Genomic DNA, 10,010 nt, shown 5'->3' with positions numbered 1-10,010 from the left:
CAATGTCAATAAGCAAGTGTAAGCTGCTCTTTCTCCGAAACACGGCAAAGGTTGTTTAACGAGGGTAATGTATACTTATCAACAACAGAGCCTAGAGCGTTTACGACTGCATGTATTTTGAATTGTTCAGTGTCGGTTGATTACATCTAACAGAAACGTGTAGCTTTCAGAGCTTTGACAATGAAATGGAGGGTGTGAAAACGTACCATATTGCAATCACTCTATAGAATTACGCAGCCAAAATTCCTTTGAAGACAACTTTTGAAGATCTTTTTTGTGAGCTAATCGCTCACAAATGCTCTATCTCTTCCTTCAAACTCTTCCATCTCGTCCAAACACGCGTTTTATAGCTGTTAGCGACTTCGGCGCCCGAAAAAAAAAATCCTGACACTTCCGGTTCAATTTTCCCCTTCCCACGCAGGCAAAGGTCAAATTCCCCACTCCCTGGGCACATAAGATAGTCAAATGCCCGGGCTTTGCCCGGGGGGCGGGGGGAGGGATGTTGAAGTTTCAATTTGATCGGCGCAATTTGATCGGTGTAAAGAAAGGATTAAAAGTGCTGCTAATAAATTCCCACTTGTACAAAGTCTTTTTTTTTTTCATTAAAATTGGTTTTTACACTTATTTTGCGTGATCTGAGGAGGACTTCCGGGTCGCGTGACGCCTAACCGGTCTGAATTTGTTCAGAAACGTTTTGCTTCCTCGGCAAATGTTTCCTCGTTTGCACTCCGAGGAAATATAATTTTCGGAAAACAATGTTTCCTTGTTTGCGGGCGCCTTTATGCGTCACTAAATACTGATAACCGACAATGGTTGTACCGTAAATTTTAAATTTCAACCTATGGCAAAGCCGGTTGTTGCCAGTGTATTCCGTGAAGAGCTTGATAGACAAGGAAGTGTGTACGCTGTTGCATAGACCGTAATCATAAATCCTGCCAACAAATTACTCTTTTGTCTTTATGCTAATCATCCTCACTAGCGTCGTTGGCGCAAACAAAATTCAAAAGAATTTTTGCACCAAAGTGAGGCTAGTGAAGATATTTAGCACAAAGACAAAAGAATGATTTTTTTGGCTGCCATTTATGAATAAGGTCTATTAACCAGATAAAACATGTTTGAAGTGTTCATATTAAGTTCAACACAGTCTTGAAGGAAAGAGTGTTATTCAGAGAGAACTTTATCGCTGTGAACTGACGATTGTTTTTTTTTGTCTATCCCAATTCAATTGTCTTACACTTACATGGCTTACTGGCACCACCGTCTGCTAACATTCCTTGGTGTTAATTTGCTGTTTGTTCTGTCAGTCACTTCCCAAGGTAAATTTTTATGTTAAATCTGGTTATGATTTTCCTTTCTTTATTTATTTAGCGTTTTCACTTCATGGACCGTATATCGGCAGCCAGAGATGCCATGGTATGCTTTCGGTTCGACCTTGTTGAGCTGCGTCGTTTCTGTACTTTGAGACGACGGCTAGCGAGATTATTATTATTATTATTATTATTATCATTATTATTATTTCATCACTTCTGGAAGTCTAAGGCTTCTGTAGCAAGACACCACGAGCACCGTACCAATTGGAGAGGAAACAAATCAAAGAAATCAAATATTGGTTTTTCATGAGAGGGAAAACCGTCGTAGCGCTCGAGTAACAACCTCGTGTAGCAGAGTAGAGATGCAACATTGATTTCGAAAAGAAAAATCGAGTTAACTCGATAAATTTGCGGGTTGAGCATTGGTAAAGGCGCCCGCAAACGAGGAAACAATGTTGCGGAAACATTGTTGCGGAACAACATTGTCTCGTACTATTGAACAACATGCACTGTGCCGTTTTCATAGAAAATTGAACTGCGGATGATATGAAATCAAGTGAAGCCTTAATCCTCGCATTTATGCACGCAATTTCAACAATTGCGTGGAGAAGGCTGAAAATTTCAGGACTTCAACGGGGTTTTATCGTTGATTCATTCCTCACGGGAACATTAGAAGTGGCTTCAATGGCGCAGTTGATCAGAGCGGCTGACTGGTACTGCGAGGTGACGGGTTAAAAGTGATGATAAATCTCGTTGTCGATAAGAGTACGGACAACACTGAACCGCTTTTGACTTATTTTTTACTACAATATTCAAAGCCGAAGAGAGTGTTTATTTCAGAGCGAGACCAAAATCATGACAAAAAAAGAGCAAAGGTTGTCTATAACTTTCTCGCAATATGATTGGTTTATTTCCCAAAGTAAGCGTTCCTGATTGGCTATTACATTGCGTGTCAAATTGACGCGAGCATGCGAGCATGACGCGAGCAACGTTGTCTAGACTCTTATCGACAACGGCAAATTAGCCAATCAGATTGCGAGATTACAAGCATTTGTGGTAAAATAAAAGTTTATGCTATGCTTCATTGATTAACGAATCGAACGTTATGCAAATAAAGTCTTAAACTCGCGTAAAAAAAGGATTATGGCTTTTGATGGACAACAATAGTGCTGCGAATAAATTCCCACTTGTACATAGTCTTGTTTTCATTAAAAATGGTTTTTACACTTAATTAGCGTGATTTGAGCGTAAGTTCCGGTTCGCATGACGCCTAACGCGACATTTCCGGTCTGGTGTGGCGCTTTATGGCGTCATTTCCGTTCACTTCTGGTCTTATGCCCATATTAGGACTAGGTATCCCGTCAAAACAAAATGGCGGAGTTAATGAGGTTCCAGCCTCAGTTGCATCAAATCCGCCATTTTTTAATGAGGTAACACTGGTTATACAAACTCCATTTCCAATATGCAGATTTTATGCAAGTGATATGCAGTGGTAGACAAGAAAGGTATGCTACTGGCGTTAGACACAGTAAAATCTTTAAGTGTCACTCTTGGGAGTGAAAGGATCAAAATAGAGAGGCAAAAATTGACCTCGACACCGAACCCGGCCCCGCGTTTTGTCTACCACCAGTCGAAGAAGCGAGATGGAAATCCGTTATAATTATCTTTTACTATGTTTCCATAAAATTTCAGGATAACAGAATATACTGAATAAGCATAACAGTTTTTTCTGTTTGATTATTAAATGTGATTTCATTAATATTTTGAGGAGTCTTATTGGATTCTCACAGATGGAGAAATAACATGTCTGTTTTTCGCAAGGTAAAAAAAAAAACATTTTTAACAAAATTCTCTCCAAAATAATTTAGGAGTGTGCCCAAGAGAATGGCAGCATATCAATGGTTCGTGCTACAAAGTTTCATCAACGTCCGTGAATTGGAATGCAGCAAAGTCTGCTTGCGAAGCAATGGGATCAAGTCTTGCCATGTTGAAAACGCATGCCGAGCAGCAAGCAGTTTGGCGCAAAGTGAGGGAACGCGTGTGGATTGGTTTGCACAGGAATGCCAATGACAGCTCGCAATGGCTTTGGGTTGACGGATCACGGGTTACTGAAACTAACTGGAATACCGGAGAACCTAACAATCATAAAGGGGTACCTGAAGGGTGTGCAGAGATGCTTTCCTCTTCATATCAAGGGAAATGGAACGATGCGCCCTGCAGTACCACTCATCTTTACCTTTGTGAAGCCAACGGTGAGGGGACTATATTCCATTTTACGACTGTTTTTTTTTTTCAAATTTTCATTTCAAGAAACAAATGTGGCTATCTTCGCTGTTTTAGACCGATTTACTGTAACGTACGGGAAAGATATGAAGCATGCCTTAAATCTCTTATTTCTTCCCCATTTCTAATAAGGCCTTCTTAACAGGAGCATTTAATTTCTTAAATCCCCACTCTATTTTCAAACAAAACAATAAAAGATAAGGTGCATACAAAGACTAAACAGACAAGAAGTATTCCTTTGGAGAACAGGGTCATTAACACCTGACTTTAGGTTCTTCGCTTCGCATAGCATTAACCCCTGGAACTTCCTATTAACCGATGTCGTTCATCGCACTGGCGTTTGGCTAAATTTAACAACTTCCCTTCCCTGTTGAGCATCGCTCCCAGCGACGTTTATTTATCAGTAGTCTACTACGCATACATGGCTACTAAGCCTGTCCCGATTGCGCTTGTGAAATCATAAAGAACGGCTGGAATAAATAGCGAAGTACTAACTTGCCAAAGGTTGCTGTCTCCACAGCAACTTTCAATGTTTGAGCAGTATTACAAGAATAATCAGGAAAAGTAGTTGTGATCTTTTTATCAAGAAAAACGAGTTTTGCTCGCCTAAAATGTTCCACACAAAGTGCGGAAAAACCCTCAATAGTGCTGATAAGACCTCTCTGGAGGGCAAAATGGTTCCGGAGCGCAATCGAGAAAAAGCTGAACCATCCTCGCTATTTGACGTCCACACTACCTATTGTTTATCTATTTTCTATTTTTATTCATTATCGCAGCAAACTGTCAAAGGCTTTCTTTAGGGAGTGGTGCGAGTGTCTCTCCTTCACATTGTCTCTCGTCCAATCAGAGTTACGGATCAATTTGTTCGTTTTCCTGCGCCCGCGGATATCGACTGAGCGGCCCTACATCCACGCAGTGCATGGAACTAGGAATCTGGAGCCGAGACGGAAGAACAGTCAGCTGCAAAGGTTTGTACTCAAATACGCAAAGGTTTGTACTCAAACACGCACAGTTCGCCTTTCATATGAAAGAACGTACATCAATTCGTTTTCAAGTGAACGTTTGAATGAAAAAAAACAAAGGTCAGACATTGCTTTGAATGAAACAACAGACGTAAGTGTGCCGCGTCATCAAATATAAACAAATGAAGGCGCCCGGGATATTAAGATTAGAAAAGAAGAGAAAATGAATCTTTTTCCAATCAAATGCTTGACCTTTCTTTCCGATAATTATGCACCAGTAGGACTAGAAAGAAGATTCTCTTTTAAGTGCTAAGATTTCGTTAAGTAATTTCTTTGTTCACGGAAGTCAGTACAAAATGTTAAATTTAATTAAATTGTAGTGTCTTTTCTACAAGTAGTTTTCTCCCAAAATTAGTAGCTATGTGAAAATATCACCGAACAATTGCGCGACGTGACAGTGGAAATGGACACCAAATGCTCGTTCAGCTGTCCACAAGGTCCTTAGTTTAAAGATTGTGGGACAGATAGGCGCTGGTGAACCTCGGCTCAATGAATTTCTTGCTTTGGAGAAGTTTCTGTACAGTTTTTTTTAAAATGGCGATATCTTGAGCTATACCTGTTCAGTACTAGACTCTCTTCAGCTCTAAAATCTTTGTAGACTGCAATCGCGCGGTGTGTGGCTCTAACGACGCCCACGGTATTTACGACCCGCAGGTTCAGCACTGAATGTTTGTCATTTTGTAAGTTCAATGCACGCGTTCCTTTCAAAGATTTTAGAGCAAGAGAGAGACTGCTCGCAGTCTCCTTCAGTACTAAAGGTAAAAAGGTTAGAGTGATTATCCATACTTTTTCAGACATCAACGAATGTTTGGAAACAAAGAATGGCGGCTGCAGCCACAAGTGTGTTAATTCTGCAGGAGGCTATAAATGCGAATGTCCAGACCCGAAGCTGATCTTATTATCAGACAATAAGACATGTCATGGTAGGCACACATCTATCACATAGGTAGAGATAACAACATGTCTGTTTTTCGCAAGAAAATTATAAAACTGGATCATTCGTAGCAGCTGATCACAACCCTCTATATAAAATATGACTAACTAGATAACCAAAAACCACCCTCTGCAATTCGGTGAACGAAAAGGACCCTTTGTAAAGACGCACCCCCTAACTATCGCTAAGCACACCGCTTTTCAAAAAACGAACCTATTTGAAAAGCTAACCTATTTGCACCTTTTTTGTTTCTTAACCACTCTTAAGGATTTGTTGCTCAGTTGCAACGATTTATCGTTTATTCAAGGCAATGACTCAAAGTAATAAAGTAAGGGCCTTGAACATTCATTATAGGCAATACCTTTAAAAATTATTTAAAGACGGTGCCTTCAACGCATTCATTAAAAGCAGAGCCTTTAACATGCTATAAAGGCCACGCTTTAAAACTTCCTTAAAAGCGCTAGCAAGGACTTTAGCTTTCCGTAAAAACCACGCTTTTAATATCCCTAAAAAGCATGGACCTTTGTTCCTTAATAACATCACGGCCTTTAATCTTTAAAGGTCACGCTGTAAACGTTCCTCAAAGGACACGCTGTTAACATTACTTAAAGACCACGTGCCACGCTTTTAACATTCCTTCAATGCGGGGCCTTTAACAATCCTTAAAGGCAGTGCCTTTAACATTTCTTAAAGGTCACACCTACGAATGATCCAGTCACACTTTTAACATTTCTTAAAGGCAGCACCTTTAACAGTTCTTAAAGGCAGTGCCTTTAACATTTCTTTAAGGCAGTGCCTTAAACATTTCTTAAAGGCAGCACCTTTAACATTTCTTAAAGGCCCCTCGTTTGACATCCCTTACAGGCAACGCCTTTAACATTCCTTAAATGCGTGGCCTTTAACAATCCTAAGAGGCAGCGCCTTTAACATTTCTTAAAGGCCCCTCGTTTGATATCCCTTGCAGGCAACGCCTTTAACATTTCTTAAAGGGAGCGCCTTTCATTTCTTAAAGGCCATGCTTAAACATTTCTTAAAGGCAGCACCTTTAACACTCCTTAAAGGCCCCTGTTTTGACATCCCTTACAGGCGACGCTTTTCACATTCCTTAAATGCGTGGCCTTTAACAATCCTAAGAGGCCTTTAACATTTCTTAAAGCCCACGCTTTTAAGATTTCTTAAAGGAAGCACCTTTAACACTCCGTAAAGGCCCCTCTTTTGACATCCCTTACAGGCGACGCTTTTAACATTCCTTAAAAGCGTGGCCTTAGCAATCCTTAGAAGCAGCACCTTTAACATTTCTTAAGGGTCACGCTTTTAACGTTTTTTAAAGGCAGCGCCTTTCACATTTCGTAAAGGCTACACTTTTACCATTTCTTAAAGGCAGCGCCTTTAAAAAATTCTTAGAGGCCACCCTTTCAACAGAAGGGAGGCGCGGTGGCCTCATGATTAGTGCGCCCGACTCCGGATCGAGTAGTCCGGATTCGGGTCCTGGCCGGGGACATTGTGTTGTGTCCTTGGGCAAGACACTTTACTTTCACGGTGCCTCTCTCCACCCAGGTGTATAATTGGGTACCGGCGAATTTAATGCTGGGGGTAACCCTGCGATGGACTAGCATTCCATTCAGAGGCGGGAGTAAAAATACTCCTAGTCGTTTCATGCTACTGTAACTGGAGATAAGCGCCGGCCTGATGGGCCTTCTAGGCTCGTAGCAGACTTTACCTTACCTTTTCAACGGTCCTTAAGAGGCAGTGCCCTTAACACTTCTTAAAGACCACGCGGACATTCTTTAAAAGCAACGCCTTTAGCATTCCTTAAAGGCCACGCTCTTAACATTCCTTAAAAGGCCTCGCTTTTAACATTCCTTAAAAGCTTGGCCTTTAACATTCCTTAAAAGCAGCGCCTTTGACACTCCTGTAAGGCCACGCTTTTGACTCAGGCTTTCCTTAAAAGCTGCGCCTTTATCATTCCTTAAAAGCAGTGTCCTTAACAAAAGGCTCCGCTTTTAATATTCTTAAAGGCCACCATTATATTTAAGATCACGCTTTTACTATTTCCTCGAGCTGGCACTTAAGGGAAAGCAAACATTACAAACCCATCAAAACAAATATTGGTCCAACGTTTCAGTATTTATGATGATAAGTAATAAGGATGAGGCTTATTGGAATTACTGGTGCCATCATGAGTCAAACCAGGGAGGAGTGGCATGAGTCGGTACTGTTGCGCATAAAATCGTTTTGAATATGCTACTCAAAGATCTGCCAATAAGGGGTAAGTTGCGTTTCTTTGTTTTGAACTTTTTTTGGTGAACGATGTTCTCTTTTGTTTCTTTTGTAAGCAAATTTCGCTATTTTTCTAGAAGCTCAGAAATCTCCATTTCAGGGTCTTCTATAATGCAAAAGGAAGCATTCCAAGTACAAAACGTCAGGTATAATTGATTTGTTTTGAACACACTGAGTAGTAATCTTATAAAGGATCTTTCTAAACCACATCTCAGTACATGAAAAATCTGACTGTGGAATGTAACCAAAAATGTTGAAGCCATGCCGTTTAAATGGTGACAACTCATACGTGTGTTTTTTTCATTTGCTACACTTTGTTCCTTTCCCCAACGAACAGGTTAAAATGAAGTGAACTAATTCAAATTAACGAGTTCTTTAACAAAAAAGCAGTCTACCCTATACTATTAAGGTAATATAAGTCCACCCCCTCCCCTCCCCCCCCCCCAAAAAAAAGTCCAAAAGAGTACAATAGTAGACCTGTATAAAGTAGATACACTTTGTTTGCCCCCCAAATTTTGCATTAACCATTGTTTTCAAATGCTCTTGGGAAGTAAGAGAAGTAAGTAACTTACCGTAGTTTCTAACCACATATTACAAATGGGCAAAGCCTCGTTTAAATGCGAATACCTAGCATTAGTAGTATTGGAATCAAAGAAATGACAATCTATTTACAAAGTAAAACATAAACTAAAGATATGAATTACTATCTATGTACATAAAATACAGTTACAGTTTATCTTTATAACATAGCCAGCAGAGTCACCCAATCTCAGTCAAGCAATGTGCCTACGTCATGAGCGTGCTCCATAAGCTTATGGACGCACGATGATGACGTAAGCAATTTTTTTTCTTTATGAGCTCCTGACTATCACCAAAAACATTAAATTCGTCCGAAGAAATAGAGAAATATATAAACTTACCTGTGGTACGCAGTTTAGCAGCACCTTTCGTTAAGAATCTGTTTGTGCATTCCAGCACAATTCCTGTCCCCGATGAATTGATAGTACTCGTATTTGCATACGAGCTATTTGATATAAATAGGGTGTTCATTGTAGTGGTTCTTCCTTCGGGTCGAACGCTAAGAACAACAACTTAATTTTTTATCTTTGTTCATCTTTTTTTTTCTGCTAATTATTTGTTTTTTTGTCATTTAAAGTTTAAAAGCGTTCAATTTACACCGTCGAGCTACTAGCTAGTGATAATAGGCCTATACCCCTTTTTTTAGCGATAGGTTTATTCTACGATATCAAGGGCTGCAATTTATAATGCCAGTATCTTGACGGCTTCTTATTGATTTCGTTGTTAGTGTGGAGAATATGGCCACCTCAGCATAAGCTGCAAGTCTAGGGATAACGACCAGGCCTCCTCTAGCTCAACGGCTAAATGACTAGATGACAGCAATCACAAAGTTGAGTATGATTTAGAGTTTTTTGACTCAATTGCCTGCTTAAGGAGAGTGGGCGAGGGTAGTAACAGTAGTGTTAAAGGTCGTTTAAAATCTCATTATGACTTTTGGGAGTCTGTGTTAGGCACCTCGCAATTTGTGACCAGCATGATCAGGGAGGGTTATAGGCTACCTTTTAGTGAGTATCCAACTCCTTGCTTTCTCAAGAATAATATATCCGCTTTTAAGCACCCGCTTCTCTTCCCACTAAAATTCCCAGCTACCTCACTCCGACACCAAATACGCATCGCCTGGTAGCTGTGGCGTTGACGAACTTACCCAAGATTGGTCTGGTCGCAATAACTGGTTATGCCCTCCAGCCGGCTTAATGTGAAGTGCGTCCGCCATCTCGAATCTTCTCGTGGCACTGGAAGACTGATCATTCCTGAATGGCCATCAGCTTTTTTCTGGCCGTTTCTGCACGCCAATTCCAGTTCCTTCAACTGAAGCCCTTCGTGAAAGAGGTTGTGCCGCTACCAAGGATAAAAGACCTCTTGTTGGAAGGCCCAGGGCAAGCGATCTTGTACAAGAGGAGGCAGTCTGTTTTTGTTGGCTGACCAGTGTTTAGAATTTTAGCATTACGGCTCAAGTTTATCTGAATTATTTATTTCTGTTTTCCATATTTTCTTGCATCGTGCATCACGATTTTACTCATTTAGACTAAGCTAATTGGCCCATTTTGTAGAGGGAAGGGATCTTTATTGCCATTTGTTGCTATGGCATGTTTGTGCGCTTTG

The 10,010-nt window shown here is 40.5% G+C and overlaps 1 protein-coding gene across 2 annotated transcripts in view; it reads left to right on the top strand.

Moving 5' to 3' along the window:
* Nucleotides 1-6,328, top strand: part of LOC138051907 (C-type lectin mannose-binding isoform-like) — an 8,079-nt gene extending 1,751 nt beyond the window's left edge. Inside the window, exons 1-4 of one of the 2 annotated variants that reach the window (XM_068898206.1) lie at nt 1,111-1,316; nt 3,179-3,562; nt 4,370-4,561; nt 5,410-6,328. In XM_068898206.1, coding sequence (XP_068754307.1) covers nt 1,241-1,316; nt 3,179-3,562; nt 4,370-4,561; nt 5,410-5,561 — 804 coding nt within the window. In that variant the 5' untranslated portion in view covers nt 1,111-1,240 and the 3' untranslated portion in view covers nt 5,562-6,328. Of the gene's footprint in view, nt 1-1,110; nt 1,317-3,178; nt 3,563-4,369; nt 4,562-5,409 lie in introns of those variants that run through there. The other variant, XM_068898207.1, reaches the window with a different exon arrangement.
* The last annotated feature ends 3,682 nt before the right edge of the window (nt 6,329-10,010 follow it).

This window comes from Montipora capricornis, chromosome 6, assembly GCF_036669925.1.
Source record: "Montipora capricornis isolate CH-2021 chromosome 6, ASM3666992v2, whole genome shotgun sequence".
Taxonomy (NCBI): Eukaryota; Metazoa; Cnidaria; class Anthozoa; order Scleractinia; family Acroporidae; genus Montipora; species Montipora capricornis.
The sequence above is the reverse complement of the archived record's forward strand: the minus strand, read 5'-3'. Positions and strand labels throughout refer to the sequence as shown.